This window comes from Nomia melanderi, chromosome 7 (assembly GCF_051020985.1).
Source record: "Nomia melanderi isolate GNS246 chromosome 7, iyNomMela1, whole genome shotgun sequence".
Taxonomy (NCBI): Eukaryota; Metazoa; Arthropoda; class Insecta; order Hymenoptera; family Halictidae; genus Nomia; species Nomia melanderi.
In genome coordinates this window covers 720,225-741,643 of record NC_135005.1, presented here as the reverse complement: position 1 = coordinate 741,643, position 21,419 = coordinate 720,225, and the positions used below count along the sequence as shown (strand labels likewise).

General features: G+C 35.6%; 1 protein-coding gene across 1 annotated transcript in view; it reads left to right on the top strand.

The window, feature by feature from the left end:
• The window catches only part of LOC116424242 (discoidin domain-containing receptor 2), a 281,595-nt gene that overhangs the window by 158,899 nt on the left and 101,277 nt on the right, over positions 1–21,419 (top strand). The window contains exon 5 of the mRNA XM_031970366.2: positions 1,919–2,150. Coding sequence (XP_031826226.1) covers positions 1,919–2,150 — 232 coding nt within the window. The remainder of the gene's footprint in view (positions 1–1,918; positions 2,151–21,419) is intronic.

Sequence of the window (21,419 nt, the reverse complement as noted above, 5' to 3'; positions counted from 1 at the left end):
AATTCGCAATTGTACTGAATTCTCTGTGTTTTCTGTGTTAACATCGAATTTCAAGTCTGCATAAGGGAACAAAAATACATGTTAATTGCATTACTGCTGTGGATAATAAATATCTTTAACAGAAATTGTTTAAAGTTAATTGTCTTGTACCCAGTCAGTTTAATTTGATCCAAGAATCCCCTCTTGCTTTTCAGTCACTTCTTCTAATAAACTATTTATTACTAAGCTATTAAATACGTCATATTTATATAATCGAGTTACACGGAAAACCGTTTTCTTTAATCGAATGTCAACGTCCATCCAGTTCGATTCATCGAATTTTAATGCAACAATTTCTTGAACAGTGAACAAGGTTAAACCAAGTTTCGAAACTTTTAAAAGAAGTGAAGTACGGTTAGTAGAGCTTTCAACTCAATTTAAGTATCTTATCAATATGTACAGAGTATTCTATTATGTATAATCTCATTCATTTTTTCTAACATCGTAAAATCGCGATAAGCAATGTTCGTGCCGTGGCCGAAGCGTACCAAGGTTTGACGTGAGAGAGGTGATTCGAAAAGTTCAGGAGTATCACTTGCAGAGCCCTCTATTTCGCGGTATCTACTCACTCTGAATTTCATTAAGCGGCTGAACTCGCGTTTCTTTCTGCCCCGGCCGCTTTGAACGCGAATCTGATACGCAAGATCAAGGGTGCAAGTTCTTCTGAAGAAGTTCCCGGTTCGAGGGCTCTCAAATTTATTATTGGAAAAATGAAAATATTAAAAGTTGCCGACGAGCCCGGTATTCGGGATATTGGAATTTACTTCGAAAAATTTTGATGAACAAGATGCGAGAGGGCCGGGGAACCGACAGATACCTACGGTTTAATTAATTCGTTACGTTACGAAAAGTATCGCGAGTACGGTTGAAAAATAGCTGATATCCCCGAAAGGTCCGGAGAATAGATCGAATCGTTAAAGTTCGTGGAATGGCCCGAGGAATGTTGAGCCCGATTATTCTTCGCCTTGAAGTGGAGGAAATTCTTCGGAACGTTACCGAACTTACGATCTTCCCTGGAAGTTGTATCTTGTTTAATTTCTTTTTATTTCTTTCTCTCTTGAGATTTAAGAATGCTACGATTTCATTAGCACTTACTCAGAGGAGATGTTGGGATAAGATTTACTTTAAAAGAGAGGTAAAAGTCCTAATTCCCTTCAACATGAGAATACTTCAGTATTCGAAAGTAATCAATAACAGGTAACATCGTAAGACCCTTATTACGGACGATTTTCTAATATAACTTGATTTTATTGTTTTCCGCAAGGAATTTTCCATGAAAATTGTGAATATTTTATAACGAAGAATAGAGATTTCTGCGTGAAAACGTTCAGATAAGTTGAAATAATACTGCAGATATATGTAATCGTATATTTCTTTCTGACTCAAAAAATTTGCCGAAAAATGTACAAGCGTTGATTTACTTACACTTCCATGCCATATAGAAGCTAATTAACAAGTCTGCGATTATAAACTATACATATTAATTGTAACTTTTGTGCGAATCTTATGAAAATTCTACCTGAAAAGTCAAATAATAAAAACCAGAAAATAATCTGTAATTTTAATAATCTCTACATTATAAATAAACTTCAAACATTTATATAATTTAAATATGTATATGAAAACGTTTAACGTAATTTTTTTCCACTAACAATTTATTTGATTGTAAAGAATACAAAATTCTACAGCTAAACCTTATTCAATTATAAATAATATAAAGTTTGTTGCACGTTTTATTATAAAAAACAGAAGTTTCATTCAGAAGGATTAAATTCTAAAAATGAAAAGATAATATAGCTTTAGTGGAAGGGTTTGATGAGGGGTACATTTTCCCGATAAATCACAAGTGATGACTAAACGACCCTCTCACCTGTTCCAGATTAAAAGTCGAGAATCTCGGTGGCGCGTGGTGTCCCAAGAATCAGATCACCCAGGAAGCCCGAGAATGGTTGGAGATCGACCTTCACACGGTTCATTTGATCACAGCCACCGCTACTCAAGGCCGTTTCGGAAACGGCTTTGGTGTTGAGTTTGCAGAGGCGTATCTACTCGATTATTGGCGACCGCGTCTGAAGAAGTGGGTTCGATACAGAGATGTCAAAGGGAAAGAGGTGAGTACCCACACTCCAGCCTGTTCCGCTAATATTATCTAACTCCTGGACTGCGGATCTATATGCAAATATTGATTTTCCTGCAGTAATTTGAGAAGATTGAAATCAAAGGGGAATTTCTGTTCTTCATTAATCTCTCACCTTACAATTTGTTTCGTGATTAGAAATTATTATGTACTCGTTACAACATTAAATTTATCATAAATGTTAAATACAAATAAACTAAGAGTTATCTTTCTTTGGGTTTCATGTAAACTGAATAACATTTACATACATTTAATGTAATTTGTTTTAGGTGCGCTTAATTTAAAGTTTTCACCATAATCTCAACTTGATTTTATAAGTAAAAGTTAGAAACAAAAGAAACGATAATTTTATTCGATCTTAAACAAAGTAAAATATTCTTTAAAAATTATCAGAACGTTCTAAGTACACGATAGGTTAGAAAATTGTATATGTTATAAATGCATAAAATCCGCAGTCTGAATTAATTACTCGCGAATGACTTATAACCTACTTAAAAGAGACATTACTCATGTGTAACACGCCAATATGAATAAATTATGAATAAAATTTACACAGTGTATAAATATACAGAAATATTTTACACGTATTTTTTTTATCTGCAATGGTCCATATTTAGGTTTAGTGTAAATGGTCTCCAAATTTGGGAATGAAAATCATATTTACCTCCGTATCTCGAAAATTATTAATTTTAAAAATAGAACTATTAAACGCATGTTAAGTATCTCTTAAACATAGGTGTTCTTTGCACTGGTAATACTTTATTGAAGTAATATCTATAAATAAATGGAGCATAAATTATACTCTCTAGTTCATTGAAACAGAATCGAACTGAATTATCAAATTTATTAAGTTTATTATTTGTATTGCTACAATGGTACCAGACATATTTAAATAAATTTTTATATCTTGGTGACAATAATTATTTATGTATTAGGAATTCTACTTTTATTATAGAATTCCTATTATGCAAAGTAATATCTACAACTAGTAAGAATGCAGAACATAACGCTACTATGCGAAATATCGTATAATTTTACAATTATGTACCTATTATACACATTGCTAACTTTTTTATCCCACGAGAATTATCTTGCGGAGCTTATTGTATAACGAGTTTCAATTGAAGAGATGAAATAAGAAACTTCAAAGCATCTGCATCTTTGGAATTGGTCTGAAATTCATATTAATCAATTTTTACAAATATAGTATAAGAATTTGCAAGAAAAACATGAATAATGTGAAAAACCGCTTGGTCAGTTAAATCTGTTATTAAAAGACACTCAACTTCTGTTTAAAAATTTTTGTCTAAAACACATAATTTTAAATATAGGGTAGATCGAACCGAATTGGATCACTTCGGATTTAACAGCAAAAACCAAATCGGTAAAACTCTGAAAATATTGTATGTATATAATATATATTTAGTTTATATTTTATATTCGCCCCAAAGGCGAATTGGATTATTCAGAAATATAAAAAATCCCAATTTTTGTAAACATTTTTGTTTAATCCAACACTGTACAATTTAATGATAATAAAATCAATTATTGACACAATGGTCGCAAATATACTGTCTTTTTATATCGTATCTATTGACACAGTTTTCATGACAGCACTCTTCATAAAGATTGCATTGAACCCAAACTTCTGAAGGCAGGTGAATAAATTTTTCATTGCAATAAGTGCAATATTATTTTATGGAAGATCCTATATTTATATTATTCATTCATTTTTCCTTATTAGTCTTCCTTCTACTTTTATTAGTGTACTTCTTTGACCTAGTTTTTAATTTCGTTTATTGTTTTTCAAGAAATACCGTTTTATTGACAGGTAATGTCAAATGTAAAATTGGTTTCTTATTTATGCGATAAGTAAGTCTTTTTTGTAGGGTTTTATAAAGTATGCGATAAATCTCCGTAGCTTGACTTATGGTCAATTCTTTGGAGTTAGTTCACTATTGCGTTTTTCCTTTTTACTGAGCTCCGTAATTTCTAATTTTCCTTTTTTTTGTATGTACACGCTATCTATATGTAAATAATTATGATGTTTATAATCATAGAAATATGAAAATGAGCGAAAACGGGGATCCGATGCAGCCCACTGAACATAATCCAATTGGCCCCGTTTCTAGAGATTTCAAAGTGAATTAGGTGCAAAATGCAATATAATAATCTAAAGTACATTAAATACTGAATTTGGACACCTTAGAGACTAATAATAAGTGCATTTGAATTTCGGAGCTTACTTTGCTATTTTAAATGTGAAGTTCCAACTACGAATTTTGGTTTAGCAACGAATTCGTTACGTTCGCACTCGCGTACTTCAATTCTAACACATGCTGGCAGCGAACAACGGTTTGAAACAATTGAAGATGTATTGGGTTAGGTGCGAGGAAGGTGTATAAAGCAATATAGTCGGTCAGCATAATCAATTCTATAACAACCTACCAAATACGGCCAATACTCTTATTCTGATTCGATTTACCTCGGTTTACCCTATCGAAGAAATATGATTTTCATTCCCAACTTTGAAGGCTATTTTCACCCCGTGAATATGAACAATGGTAGATCAAAAAATACATGTGAAATATTTTAATATGAACTATATACTGTGTAAATTTCATTAAAATCAGCGTGTTACACTCGGGTAATGTCCCTTGTTATATGCGCATCACGAGTCAGCGCTCAGAACGATTACGAAAGGATTTGAAACACAAATTTTTCGATCGAACCGTCAATGTCGCGGATAGTAGCAGCTTCACAGTAACGGCAACAGGATCGTGATCAAAAGTGCACGCCGGGGATATTGATAAAAACCACTCGAGATGTAGTAATTTATGAATGTAACGGTGCGGGTAGCGCATCTGCTCTCGCGCGGCCAGCTGCGGCCCGGAATAGTCGAAACTGCTTTCGAATTGGACGTTTGCTGGTCATTGGCCTGAAATAATAATTCCATCCCGATTAAGATGGCGAGATTGTTATTCCTGGTGGTGACTCTTAAAGCGCAGAAGCAGGGCCGAGCGCGGCGCAGCACGAGGCGCGCGCGCGCTGGCGAGTCGCAAGTTCAAAGCGGACTCACTTGACCATCAAGAATCGAAGACCGGCCGAAGGGATTATCCTGCTCGAACCGTAAGCCGCTTATCGCGAATCCGTAAGCTAATTTCGTACCGGCGATGCGCCACTTTGTCGACCTCGGAAACAGAACCTTTGGGCTTCCCGTTCGTAGAGTTTTGCGAGAGGATTCCGCTCTAAGCGGACTCGTACAGCAGTATCCCGCATTTGCTGTAGTCGAAACTGTGTTTTCTCGGTGAAATTAATTATTCCTGGACTTGTGTGAACACATTAGGCGGTTCGGCGACAATGTTGCGTGTTTTAATTATCTTCAGCTAATAGAGGCATATCTATCGAAGATTAGTTGCATACGTTGCGTGAATATTTAATTATTGTTTCCAAAGATGCACAATAAAAATGATAAATGAATTTTAGAACTGGAAGTGTGGTGTCGAATTTATAATAATTTCATTTCGTACAAATTCGGATAACGAATAAGTACAAAACTGATATTTCTTTCAAAATGTGAATTTCGTTTCTCTTTTAATGACCAAATGTTGTTAACTAGCTTTTGGTAACACTTCTTGATTGTATCTACTTTGAGGAAATCCATACGGGTATTAAACAATTTTTTATGTACATGAAATATTGTATTGAAGTATAACTTTGATAAAAGTTTCTTTTCGATTATAACAGTTATTAAGTATAAATTTCCGCAGTAAAATTGAAATATTTGAAAAATGATAGAAAAAGCGTAACTTACGCCCATTTCATCAAAAATTACACTCGAGGGAGTCACTTTATCTTATAACTTTTAACCATTATCGTCTCAAAAGTAATTTAAGATTCAACGAATTTTCTTTGTTCATAGTATCACGTACAGAAGATTTGCATACATTTTTCTTTATGAATTTAGAAACTATTGAACCATAAACTTAACTTTACCTTACTTTCATTACAAAAGTGATCTGGAAGTTCACATATATTTTCCTCTATAACTGTAATAACATTATATTCTCGATATAGTAACGATCTAAACGGCGTAATTCACGTATGTACATATATATTTCTTTATAATTATAGGTACTGCACAACTATAAAATTTATTTCATCGTGTTCTCAATGTAGACTCTAAAGGGTACAATTGATGTAGGTATCTATATTTTTACTTTCATATATAAGTGACAACCATACAATTACACGAAATATCTGTACAATTATACGATTTACTATAGTTTATTTCCAATAAAAAAGAAATGTAAAATACATGATTCACACAGATATCGTTTCAGCTATAATTCAAGGGACTATCAGTCAGTCCGCACTGCGCCAGGCATTGAAATTTAGCTCTACCACATAATAGCAGCTACCATTACATCGGCATAAGCGTCGCGAACATCGATCAACTAGTAACCATAATTCAACTTGTGTTTCTGACGATCGAATCATTATCGAAATTAGAATTTACACGAAATCACCAAACGGAACACGCGACCTAGCCGTGACTATAGGGCTGGCAAGGAAGACCGCAGTCCCTTGGCATGTTAATCTTGGCGCAGTTGGTCCATCAATATTAATAAGATGCTAACCGTCCGGCAAAGATACGAAGACGTCCGATCGGCCGGTCAATTTTCCTGCTAGTTAGAGAAGCTTCTTCGCTACGTCTTTCAGAACTTATCTTTCGTTGGTAGCTCTCGTAAACCGAGCCGAGCTCGTTTGTGCATTAATGACTGTCACGTCACTTTAGAATCGTACCCGGGGGAACAACACCGGCTAAGACCTAAAGCGTCGTAACAGCAACACCGATGAAGTCTATAAACACTGGTCGGCGCTAGAGACGATAACTTCAACAAAAACGCGGCGTGTCGCCTTTGGCGAGCTTCTTATGAGTCTCTTAGAACGGGGCTGTATATCGGTGCCACTTTCGACCGGTACTTGTTAAAACAGTCTCGGTATCTATCGTCCCACTCGTTCCGTTGTAACGCTCTCGGTACTTCGATAAGCTTCTTAATTGGATGATTAATTAATTTTAAAACTTTCTTAAGAACGCCCGGGTCTACCTGTATAGTTCGTAATTATATCATCAATGTTTTAATGGGTAATCTTCGAGTATAATGGGAGAAAAGAGGATTACGCGGACATATTTCGCGCAACTTTTTATCCGCGTAATATAATGTTAGAAATTAAGTAGCTGTTACTTGAAGCTGTAACAGTGGTGTAACTGTTATGTGCTATATGCGATAGTAATTTTAACAACGGGTAATAACTGTTGGATTCGAAAGGTTTTAACTTCCGTAGAAACTTCAATATGTATGTGAATTCAAAGTATTTAACCTGTCCGTTTCAATTAGATATATTTCTGCAATGCACAGATCACTATTTAACTCATTCACAGTTATATAGTTTTCATCGCATCCATCTGAATTTATGCGAATACCACAAATCAAATCTGTGCTCAGAAATACTTCACCGAACTCGGCATCTATACTTTACAAACGAGTCGTTGAACCAATATAAAATTAGGGCATTAGCGTCACTGAACTAAATCTGCTGGAGGATATTTCAAGCATATTGAAATGTCGGGTTCTGCACTTTTAATTTGTATAGCAATCATGTAAATGCGATATTAAACATTGTAAATATTAAATGATTAAGGAGACTGAGTAAATAGATGAATCTGATCAAGAATATCTGTAATTTAATTACGCGTTGGTAGATATGATCAGTGGATACAAATCCTTGGGTAGGATTAAAAAATAATCGTAGCATCATCGTTCTTAAACTTTCGCATTCTGGAGGAGCTGGAGCTCGTAATTCCAGGGATAAATAAAGCTAAATGAATCTGCTTCTCCTGTAGACGCCAACCTTTCTTTTTTAATAAATTGGCTATCGACCATCTCTATACTTCCGCTGTCCAGTTACTGCCTTATTAATATTGATAGACCACTTGCGCCGGCGCTAATGCACTCGGGGACTGTACAACTTCCTTCGGCTTCTGAAGACGACGCCTCCGTCACGTGTTCAACCTTATGATTTCATGCAAACACCAACTTCCATCCTCGGCCTCATGATTATTCACTGATTTGCGATCAACCTGTCCCAATTATCGGTCCCAAGGGATCCTCTTCTTCGTCTTCTTTGGCAACGGTCGTTGTGCTTCTTCGCTAGAACTCATTCTGCTTGTAAATTGAACAATTACAACAGACCGAACATCAAAATCGAAAAACAGGGGCGGTGATTGAATTAATTGGTGGGCAACTGCGTTTATCCAAGTTCTTTCAATTAACCCTTTGCACTCGGGAGGTGACAACACTCACTTACTACTTGATTTCGTACAGTCAAACTATAAAACTTGATATTTAGTATTATACTTCATATAATAGATCAATTTGTGAAATATTGAAATAAAATAACTTTGATCCTCGCCGAGTTAGTTTCAGAAAATATCGTCTTTATCTCATTAGAAAATGTTAAAATATTTCTAGTGAAAACCTTCCAAGTACGAAGCGTTAAAGTAAGATCGCACAAACATGTAGTATTAGTACTACAATGATTGAATTTTCAATGCGTATCGATTACGCTAATTTAATTGTACAGTTATATGGTGATTCTACGTATAAAACTAAATTAAGTATGCAAAATAAATGTTTCTCATTTGAGAGTTTCTTTTTAAAAAATCAATTTTGAATGCTTGTCGAAGTCACTTGCATTTACCTTACTGCCAATAGAATTTCATCGAATTCAACTTTTGAAAGAACGTAACCCTAAAGTACAAAAATTATATTGTACTTTTTCAATTTATATTTGCAGTATGAGACAACGTCTCAGTTGATAGAACTGTAGAATGTGGAACAATCTGTATATTAAAATTTTCCTAAAGTAATTATGTACAACTGTTGTTCTTAGACTGTAGAAGTTTATGAATTTAAGGTATTTAAGAACTTGTTTTGCAGACAGTAATATAACCAACTCGAATATGTAAGCTTTAGTAGTAGAGGAATTATGTAATAATTACACTCTTTCATTTCCAAATTCTATTAATGTTAGTTACGGTAGCAACAATACGTCCATATCATTTTTCGGAGCAATCATAATTCATATCTGTCACCCTACAAATTTTTTAGTTTCGTAGTATTCAGAAGAAAAGTTACATCTACTAGCGCTTACACTTCTAACTACTTGCCTGCACGCAGGGCACAGCTCTTCAAGAATTCTCATTTATGAAACTGACTTCAGTTACAAATTTCAAGATCTAAACAGGTGAACTTTAATCTCGCGTGCATTTGGGTTACGTTCGTCTTAATAAAACAGCCAAGAATATTTCTCAATTACTCTCTGGCGTATATGATCCTTTACCGTCCAATTCCCCTGGCGTTCCCAAAATTTCTTCCTTTTCAAGGATTTCAATCTAAAGACTCGTATACACTCGTTTCTTTGCTCCACAGAATTTCTCAGATTTTTTGTGGAATTGCTAAAATGAAAAAATACTCCCGAATACTCCACAGCTTTTAGTCAGTGGTTTTAACTTCTTAAGGTCTACATCCATAATATGTTTCCAAGTTTACTACGTACAATTCTAAAATTTCAGCTCAATACAATTTTATATACTTTTTATATAATTCTGTATAATTATAAAATAAAAATCAAACAATACTTACAACTATTTTCCGAGAAAATTGAATTCAAAGAATCATTACGTACTTATGCAGTTATATTATTAATGAAATATATTTTTTTCTTGAATTTAATAATTTTAGAAGTTGCGTAGACATTGCCTATAAACAGTATAGGTGTTACGAATCACATAACAAATCTTATTTTTGTCATAACTGCATAGGCACACAGTAGATAATTGAAACTTACGCTTTTTTAGAAATTAATTCTCAATAGAAACTAATCTCAAAGAAATTATATTCCATACTTTTTTCAAAAGGAATCGCCTCATAGCAACTTGTAGATACCATGTCATTCGGTTAAACACTGTATAGGTATACAAAAACAGAAATTTTTCGAAGAATAGTGTAGTATTAATGGAAAATAATTATGTTTTATTTAAAAAAAACATAGGAATAGTTAATCGAATAAGATAAAATAAATAGAAACTATATAGTTTGCAGTGTACAGGTCTTTTCTCTTCCAAAGCCAATGCAACTCTTTCCAAAAAACTGGTCTCTATCAATTCTTTTATGGCCCTCCTCCTATCTTTCAGAATACTCGCTGTCTCACTGCTTTAAAACTACGATACTACAATAATCTTTGATATAAGTTTATAAACATTCATGTAGGAAAATAATAATGTTGGAAAGGCCATTTCTTTCTTATATATTTTTCTAAAATTCAGTGAATCCTTCACAAGTTTAGTTTCCAGAACCGGCAGATACCATTGAGGTTTCTATGCACGCAACTGCCACGGATGTGTTGTACACATATGTATGCATGTCGTGACACGTAGTAATAATTGTCACAGAACCAAAGACGTTGCTGCTACAGCTTCAAAAGGTTCGTCATTACGGCTGGAAGCACAAAACCAGCTTTTCCTTCCTGCGACATCCGCGAATGACAGAGCTCTCACGCGCGCGCCGCTACAAGAAGATGCCCGTTTTTCTCCGAAACCCGAGTTTAATAACGAATAGTCGCATCACACTGTGGCTGAATTGAAATTAACGGTTGTTCTGAATAATTTCTGGATACCAGACTCTACCGACGCACCGAATTAAATAGCAATTTTCCAAATAAGTTTACGAAGACAACGTGCAATTTGCAAGCACCAGTCTCTGAGAAATAAATTCGTTCGTTGCTGTACGAGTTTTCACAATGAATTTACAGCAACCGAACGAATGCACGTTTAGTCCTCACTGTGATAGATTCGTGCTTTGAGTTGGCAATCAAGTTATATTTCCAGTGAACATGTAACTTATCAACATATTTCTCTAAACACAATAACTTCCTGTATCAAGCCAACAAGTGGTGTATGGGTTTTTCTTCCACACAAATGTGATAAAAAAGCATTTGAATGAATGAATGCTCGTTTGAACTTTTATTGGAGTATGAGCTGAACAAACATTTATTTGGTTTATTTAACACCTTGCCGCATAATTTTATTCGTGATTATAATCACCAGAATTATCTTTCTATTATTCATTTGCAAGAACATAAAGGTATTTTCCATTCATAACAAGTGCACTTTTACTTTGGAGGTAAAACATTCATAAGAGCAAAGAAATTTTTCACTTAAATTTAGTTGTAATAAATAACATTGATTTCTGTTAAATTAAACTAGGAATCCTGTGTTTTACTAGCTAGATATAATATATACACTGGTTGCTTTTCGCTGCTAGAAGATTTTATTCCGACGCCGCAGGCGGAATGACGGATCCGCGGCTGTAAGAATTATTGATGCTTTTGCGGGATGCTCACCGGATGAAAAGATGGCGGCTGAGAGCTTAGCGGGTAAAGATTTTTTTTGTTTATTATAAATGAAACAGAAAAAAGTAGCGGAGGAAGGTTTTTGAACTATTTATAAGAGTGAAATGAAGATACACTTTACGTTTAGTGCAATATCTGAAGCTTAACTTTTGTTGGGTAAGCTGCACCAACTTAAAATTATTATGTTATTAAACTTCATCCTTTGTGCGTCTCTCACATTTGTATACCTACCTTTTCTCAATTTTTACTTGCACCTGAAACGAAGGTGCAGTATCGTTGGTATTACTTTCATTATACTGCATTGTAATTATCTTTTTAATGTTTAATGAAACAGTGAAATTCGTCAAACATGCTGTACTTAAATTTACTACATACCAATTTTGTAGCACTTTGAAATGAGTTGAAGAAATCTGATTTATAAATATTATTTAGTAAAGGTCTATGAACATATATAATCCTGCATGAGTAACAAAGACTCTTTTAAATAACAATAAATTTATTTTTTAAAACATTTTGTTATTAGTCTTAGACATAATGAATATAACTGTTAAACAAGCTAATATAATTGCATGTTTGAAACAGCTGCATGCTGAGAAGAGAACGTCGAGCGATCGTTGGCATTGAGGATCACTGACGGTACGTCGTGTCTCGCGGAAATATTTTATTTCACGAAACAAAAGTAAAATCTGTGCATAGCTTTTTTTTGATAGTATACGTATGAGAAACTCTACGAGGATAGATACTCTACTAGCCAGTTCGATTTTGCCTCAGACTCGTAGTTTTTAGGTTAAATTGAAAAATATTCGAAAAAATGGACAGATACCTTGCTATTTTTAAAAATCCTTTGTACACACTTATATAATATTACAAAAACTTGTTTCAATTTATTTCAAAGGGTATATCATATAATTGTTTAAGAAACGTTCTTATAACTCGAATACCTAACACACAAACTTTTGAAGTTACAAACCTAGTTTTTACTCTAACTTAACGTTTTAAGTTAATTTAAGCTGACTTAAGTTAAGTCTAACTTAACCTTTTAAAATAAAGTTGAAAAAGTTACCATAAGGTTATTGCATTTGCTACATATGCAAATTTTGTCTTAAGAAGGAAAAAAAATCCAAGAAATGTTATTATATAAAATTATTCACTTTTCACTAAGGATACTATAAAGATGATTTCAAGTTGCCGGTAGGTTACAAAATCTGCTAGAGTGCTAAGGGTTAAATTTCCCAAAGACTCAGTGTAACATAAAGAAAAGATTTCCGAAATCATTTCGTATTCAACCCACCAAAATCTATGAAAACCATTTCCCGATCGCAATACTGAAGAATAACACCGTACCATTAACTTCTTTACTCTCAGAAAGTACACATACGAAAAAATAGAGATGCCACCGATCCCTGAACACGAAGCCCCGGAATCCCTCGAGCTTTTTTACCTTTCCGACATCATGATAGTTTTTAATGAGCACTGACGTACTTCCCGTTCCAGTTTCCGTCTTCGTTTTTGCGCGAAGCTGCCTTCTGGCTCGTTATTTTATTTAATGCAACGTAAGCTGGTAAGGCAGGGGATTGCACCTTTTAATAGCGGGCCCCCACAGTGGAAGGGTAGCAGCAAAAAACGTAACCGCCGCCCGCGCGGATGCACAACGAAACGATACGGATACCGTGACATTCTTATTTCAGAATATTCCTTATACTTTTTTCTTTCATTGCACAGCCTCCGCCGAGGCCGGATATCATTTTGTAATCATTGTTCCTCTTCGAAAAACGCCGTGGCGTTAATTACCCGTATTTTAATTTGACGAGCGGTAGCAAAGGACGGGTCCTCCTCCTCGGAAGGCCGGTTCTCGCAAAAACTTCAATTAATCAGAGTGACCCGGTTTCATTCTCAAAGGAAGCGACGCGTACCCGTGTACAGCGCCCGGTTTTAAAATGGCTGTTAATCATGCTCCCCGGAGGAATACATTGACCCTCCACGGCGGATTCGCCACTCGCCCTCTAACCCCGGCGTGGCGCGGCACGGCGTGCGCTCCGTTCACGAGCATTTTTTATCAGGCAGATTTTACCGTGACAAACTGAAACGCGCTGAATATCGGAACGTCGCTTAATCATGAAACTACGCGGCGACAATGTAATGCCCGCGATGGGAGCGAGCTTTGATTCGCGTGTACGCGCGACGTTCGCCCTTGATCAATTTCAATGGAAAATTCTGAGTCAAGGTTGGGCACTGTTTGCTTCGAATGGAAGTAATACGCGTAAAAAGACAAGGAATGGCTAGTCAAAATTACAAATGATGATTGGCGAAAGTGATAAAGGACTCTATTTAACATAAGAACGTTGTACTAGAAAATAAATTAGTTCTAAATGATTGCTTTTCAGCGATAATGCTTGCAACGTAGTTGAAAGTATTTCAACTACGAAAGTATCGTGTCTTTAAAATATTATTTAATCCGAATCGTACAGCATCCGATATTTTAAATATTCTTTAAAACATTGTTCCTTAAACTTCCATCCAGATGAAATTACTGTTGTATCTACAGTAATTCTCGTTGCCGGGCTGCGAAAAAAGGCTAAGCTATCTAAACACGAACCAGTTTTCCCAACATCGAGCTATCGAAGAAAACCGACACGCGATCACCGAGTGCGCGAGTTCGACGACTGAGGGTTGAAGCTCGCATCGAAGGGACGCAGAACCACCCTCTACCGCTTAATTCGTCATTATCGTGTCACGCGAACATCCTGGCCGAACTGTCAGATTTTCTCCGCGGGAATTCCGTGTGGAAATCCGATAATTACCGAAAGGGACAAGCGGAAGGGAGGGTAGCTGCATGAGGAGACGAATGCGTGCTCGGCCGGTTGACACGCAACCGTTGCGCGTCGGATACCGACAACGATCCAGGTCCCAGCGTAAATCACGCGCGCGCACACGCACGGCCAGCGTTTTCTACGCGGAAAAAGCTAAGGGTGGCAGCAGCGATATTGCAGCCCGGTGTGTAATGTTAGTTATAATGTTGCACGCACAGGAAACGTGGGACATTAGCGGAACGTTGTCCGCGGGAAATAATTCGGCCCCGTCACGGAACGCGCGCGGCCCTGGCCGCAGCTATATCACCGCCGATTGTTATTCTAACTGGAACCGTAACTGTTTCTAATGGGCCGGATAGAGCGAAACGCGTTTCACCGGAAACGAGATCCCCGAGCCCCGCCGTTGCCCCGGGGATACCGCGCGAACGAAATATCGAGCCGCGCGAGCCCTCGGCCCGGCCCCGGAAAATCTAACCACGAACGAGCAACGCTCGAGTATTCCGAAGGGTTTTTCTGTAACTCGTTATTACGTGAGAGTGGGAACCATCTTGAAATCGCGGAAAGGATCTTGTTAGCGGCGAGGATCGCGTGAGTGGAGCTCTGAATGCTGGCTTTCATATTTACGGCGCTGATACCGGAGAGGAAGCGAACACTTTCGACGTTTTATTCGTTCGGTTCGCGATGTTAGAAATTGTTTGTTATCGTGAATCAATTTTTCTCCGATACCGAGGGTATTCTTAACCTCTGTTAGGCATTCCTCGCGGATTTGAGAGTTTTTCTAGTTTTTTTTTTTATGAAATATTGTGTTTTTTTGTGACTATTTAAGGTCTTTTTTTGAATCGTCGTTCTTATTATGGTTTTAGTTATTTCAGTTATGAATAGGTTCGTATATAAGGGAAGTAACACTATCAGTTGAACGTTTCGGATGACTTCTAATATTCACGGCTCATTAAAGCAATTAAAACCTAAAACGCTAGCAATACCATGAGATATTATTTCTTGCTGTTATTATATTTCTTGAAAATTATTAGCTTTTTCTCTATTATATTAGCAATAGTTGAGTATATTTTTTCCGTTTTGTAGTACCCAAGTAAATCGAACGGTTTTTCAATTTCAATTTGTTAAAACATCATTTCCTCAATATATGTACCACAAATCAGTAAAACACATAATAATCCAAATGAAACTGCACCATAAAGAGTTCAGAAAAATATTAATAATGCTTAAAAGACAAAAATTGTTTTTATGCCTCAAAAATTTTATCTTAGTTATGTATAATACTGTATCACCCTGGTATAAGGAGAAGTAGTTAAAGTAAATAAGTAATACTATTAAACCTCTCAAATATGTCATTCTATCGAGTACCGAAAATCTAATAACACTGTGACGAAGCAATTCACGGAAACGCTCTCCTACGAATGCAACGTATACGCTGTGAAACAATAATTCTTTATACGCCGCTCGATAGGTAAAAACGATCATGGACGTAAGTTATGGGTACTTAAAAATCGAGCATCTTAAGTGTAGAACGTCTGACTCACCGAATTTCTCGTCGGGCTACGCCGAGGGTGAGACCAATCACTTAAAACGTTTTTCCATGTTAAACACCAGCCAAGGAAATAAAATCAAAATTGCTAATCCTCAACTGGCGCTTCTTCCAACTTATTAACACGTTAACTGCCTTAGTAATCCTTGCGGACCGCTATCAGAATCTCATAGTTTATTTATACAAGAAATAAATAGAGATAATTCATAATTACTAATTTCTTAGCAATCTTTACGTTAATTGTAAATGAAATAAGCAAGAAGTGACGGTTTTCGCATCAAAAACTTTTTTGAGAATTTTCTTTTGATACTTGACGTGGAAACATTACAACCTCAACAGTGTCTCTAAACAAATGTAATATATAATAACGTATATAGTAAAAATATTAAGTGAATTAATAAAGAGAAGTAATACTTTGGACAAGAGGATTTTTGGATAATAAGATTTATTATCATTTGTTGTTGAAGCTTTTCATAAAACATTTCAATTTTCTTTATCTCTTAGCAATTATTTACAACCTTTTGTTCGATTCTATGGTTTCAAAGATTTCTATATTAACAATACGGGCATTCCGAACCGAATCAAATAAATACCATCCCCATATTCTGCTTCTACCTTTGAATACGTGCATTGTTTTATTTATTCCAATCCTTCATGATGGCAATTAATACTTTACCTTTACAATAAAATTCCCCGATCAAATAAATAATGAATCTCCGTATAGTGTACTTATAGGCTTGTAATTCTGCTGAACAACGCTGTTTCAATATTCGCATAATTGAAATATGTTTACGTTAAATTCCTCTTCGTGCGGAAACATCACGCTTTAATGACGATATTGTGAGAGACATACCCCTTTGTTCCATATCCTATAACAATATGCCTAGAATGGGTATTGTGATTCCAAAGGAAAATAATAACGCTTGTTCGAGGCGAAACAATTGGTCTCGAGCTTTTCCACGTCGTTTCCCTATTCAAAAATGAACCGCATCATCCGTCCTTGACTCCCCGTGGCCGCAATGTAATTTTACAGTATTTAAGTGATGAATGAAGCGCACAGAAGACGACGGGCATCTTCGTTCATATTGTCCCGACTCTCCGAGCTATTAACGAGATCAGCTTCCTCCTTACCGCCCTTGTCGCAATTTCTCCAGCTTTCCATGACAGACATGCTTATTTTTAACCATTCCTATCTCCTTCCTATTCTTTACTGTCTATATTTCTTCCACCGCACTACGCCCCAGTTAGTGCTGAATTAAATTTAAAGACGTTTATAGGTGAGCATTGTGTTTCTGGATACTTACTTTTAAGTAACTTTTAATATCATCGTATTTGGATATTTTGAAGTTAACAATTGTTTGCGTGGAAAACCTTGTTGCAATAGTTAGTTTGCGAATGTTAATGTTCATTCAAATTTCGTATGATATTTGCATAAAATTCAGAATTATTGATCTCTTTATCCAAGTAATAATATTTAGCTCTTATTGCAAATACATGCTAGAATTCAAGAATTCAATACTTTAAGAACCATTAAACTGCATTTGATTTGTTCTGTATAAACTCATTGGTTACCTGCACTACCTTTCTTTAATTCGCCGTATAAACAATCTTGCTTCAACTTTCATTTCAACCAGACCTATAGTACAAACAGAAGAAATAGTTTCCAATCATGCACTTAAATAAAATTATCATTGTACTAAATTATTCAATTATTTAGAAAGATCAATTTAGTAATAATTATATTTTACCTTTTAACAATTGGGTTTTTTATATACAATTTCGTTTCATACTGAAAATAACTTTCATATTTAAACAACAACACATCATTACATTTAATTCCATATTATCCGAAATTCCCAAAATACAATTACTCGATTTAATATTCGGACACCATACCACTTGAGGAATTATTCGTCTATATACTTGAAGCATATAAAGCACATGTTCAAATTTATACGTATATGAAATAAATTATTTTATTTTCTATTTTCATATAGAAAAGTATATTGTAAATAAAATTAGTTCGAATTCCGAAGTCGAAAAAATATTCGGACACATAATATTAGATAACATTTATTTGCTATATACAAGTACATCTACAGAAAATTACAATAATTTTAATATTTTATTGGATGTTCCAAATATGTAACTACAGGTCGTAGGCGTGATGACATATTTTAATTTTATATAATTATGAGTGATGGTTCTATGAAACAGTTGTAATTTTACTTTTGTCCTTATGGGCGTGTCCCAAATGTTACGATCCAATATAGCCCATAAATTCTCTGTTAGATTCAAAGCCGGTGATTGCGTTTAAAACTGTCACGGATACTCATATTTATAACACTTTGTGTTAAATTTTCCTTTAAACTGTTTAAATACTTGTTTTTACCTAAAATTCCATGAATAAAAGGTGACTCTCCTACATCAGCTGTTGAAGTATAATTCCAAACCATCACACTTCCAGCACCGTCTCATAATGTCTGCAACCGACTTTCCTTTTACTGGACGATAAATAACGAATTGTCGAATATTAAATGACGCAATTATACTTTTACGAAATGACGAAGAAAATCTCATTATGAGATTAAATACTTGATATTTACAAACAGTCTCGTACAATCATCAAATTTACCTTTAAAAGGAAATAAGTGATGAGGTATAATAGATGTCCGAATATTCTTTCGACCTCGCAACTCAATCCAGTTTCGTTCATAATGTATTATTGTATAGAACAATAACAAATAAATGAATAAATTTTATATATCTGTAAATTAGAATAAGTAAATAGACCACTAATTCCACAAATACCACGATGTTCGAATATTAAATCAAGTAACTGTACATGGATACCTAATTCTAAGATTGTCAAACTCGTTACGTAACTGAAAAAGGATTCCAAGGAGAATCTACAAAAGAACTAGGCATCAATATCCACCGAACAAACTTAAAAATTCGAAATAAAACGATCTTTCCATTTGAATAAATAAATAGAATAAAGAACCCATTCCAGATTCATCGTATCACTCCCTATCTTCCCCAGAGTGCTATCAACTAATCGAGTTTGTGTGACTCCGCGCTCTATGAAGAAGCGCGAGGAGCGGGTGGGTGGAGGCTCGTCCCCGCGATAAAAGTAAAAAGTTTCCTAACACCGACCAAACGTCACGCGACCGATCGGCAAGCCAGATTGGCCGCAATCTCCAGAAACAAGTTTCCAGAAACAAAACTACCCGACGCCGCGAGGGGAGGGGTACGGTGTTAAAAATTACAAATTACACGGGACGCTCGGCTCGACCGTGAACCCGGGGGAAGCCCCGAACAATAACGCAGATCGATATCAGCGATAATTGCTCGGCGCTTAACACTTGACCCCTGTGCGCATGCACTGGCGTGTACGCATGTTGGCACGCACGCGTTCCTGCAGCCAAGGGGGAAAGTAAAAGTAACAGGAAATTGCATTAGAAGGGCACGCGCGACGGTGTCTCGGTGTGCGTGCACGGGCTGGTAGGTAGAATTGCAAGGTCGTCTAGCGTTTCGAAGGTCTCACGGCTACAGCAATGAAAAGTAATATCCTTATACACCGAAGAATGGCGTGCATCCGTTCAGCGGCGTCTGCCGCCGTAAATATGATACTTTGCTCCATATTTATCTGCTGGGACTAGGGAGGAATAACGAGTAGATTGCAGATTGTATGCTTTTATAGGGCTTTCGATTTTCCCAGCTTATATATGATCAAACGTCTGAGAAAGTTTCATGAAATTTTTTATCTTCTTGAAAGTTTAGTGTTCTTTTTTTCATTTCTAGTTGAGCAACGAATATGTCTTTCCAATCTCAATTTTTGTAAATTAGTTACCAATAGCTTGCTTGTGTTCACTTCTAGATTTAATCTGTTGCAGCGCATTCAATCGTTGATCTTTTATATTTATAGTAGATTATAAAATGTTATGTTTTCTTTTTTAATGTAGTATTAATTCGTGTTTAACGATTGAATGTCATTGTGTTGATATATAATGAATATTTAATTTTAACGAAATTTAGTGGGTCTACTGTTTAAATATATAAGATTTTAATACGTACAAAATGTTTTATAGAATCGCAAGAGATATTGATACTTGTCTAAAATTTTATTTGTTCTACTTACTCTTCCTTCCTTTCAAAAGTGGAATAGGGTATCTATAATTTGAGAGAAGAACTTAATTTCTGAAGTCACGTTTGGTTGTTATGAAACGCGCTATATAATTTTACTTCCAATTCAGGTAAATGTAGTATACGGTTATTGCCAAAAGAATTTTGAGATAATGAGGTAACGTGATACATTGCTTTTGAAAAGATACGATATATACTTAAAATATCGTTTTTACAGATAAATATTATGACGCGAATGAAGTAATTTAGAAACTGATTCCCCTAAAAAATTTTTTATGTGGCTGCATCGTGTTTTGTTATACTATAACCGTTCCGTACCACTAAAAGAGGCAGAAGAAGAATTCCTGAACTGAAAATTAACCGGTACGGAATATGATAAGGTGATCATATGTCACCGTCAATCTTTTCTTTTTCTACTCTGATTTGCGAAAGCTGGTTTCTTCATAAATTACATTAAAATGTCAAAGAAAACATTTTCAAATTTACAAATCAATGCATTTAATTTCCAGATGACAGCGTCATAATTAAACTAATCAATTATTCTACTTTAAGTCATTAAATAAATAAATTATTTAAAAAAATATTATAGTAAATAATGTACACTCTTCTCTACTTATGTCCCGCTTTTTTTCTCTGATGATTAAGGCTTTAACATTGTATATGATTTCCATTTACACCGAAAACCTTCCATATTTAACAAAAACCTCGTCTCTAGGTAACACAAAATAATATCTCCTTATATTAAATGCCTCAGTATCATTACATTCAGTTTTCGTTATACAGAATACTGTATAGGAAAATGCCATCAGTGCGTTTCATTTTTGCTTCAATTTACCTAAAATCGAAGAGGAAAATAATGATGTTACACGCCTATGATAAAAGTTGTTCAATTCATGCTTTTATTTAGGTGTTGAAGAACCACATAAGTAGAGACTCGAAGGAATCGTTCTCAGCATACGATGAATTTAAGGGATCCATTCCAAGAAATTAAATTCTGTGCGCGCTTTGCAATCTCATTAAATTCCCGGAGAACAAACGTGTGCTCCTACGCCAGTGCAAAGTGTGGCGGTGTTGATGGCGTAACGTGCTACCGGCGCGGGTCCCAGGGTGCCCGAAATGAGAAAGAATCGACCCCAGACAGTGGGGTGGGTTGCCAGTCGGGATTCAGTAAGGTATACGTAGACTAAGAGGTAAGGGTTCACCTCGGGGAGGGTTTTCCAAGTGGCAGTTTCTCGGAGGAAACGATGACCTGCGAGGCGGCAGG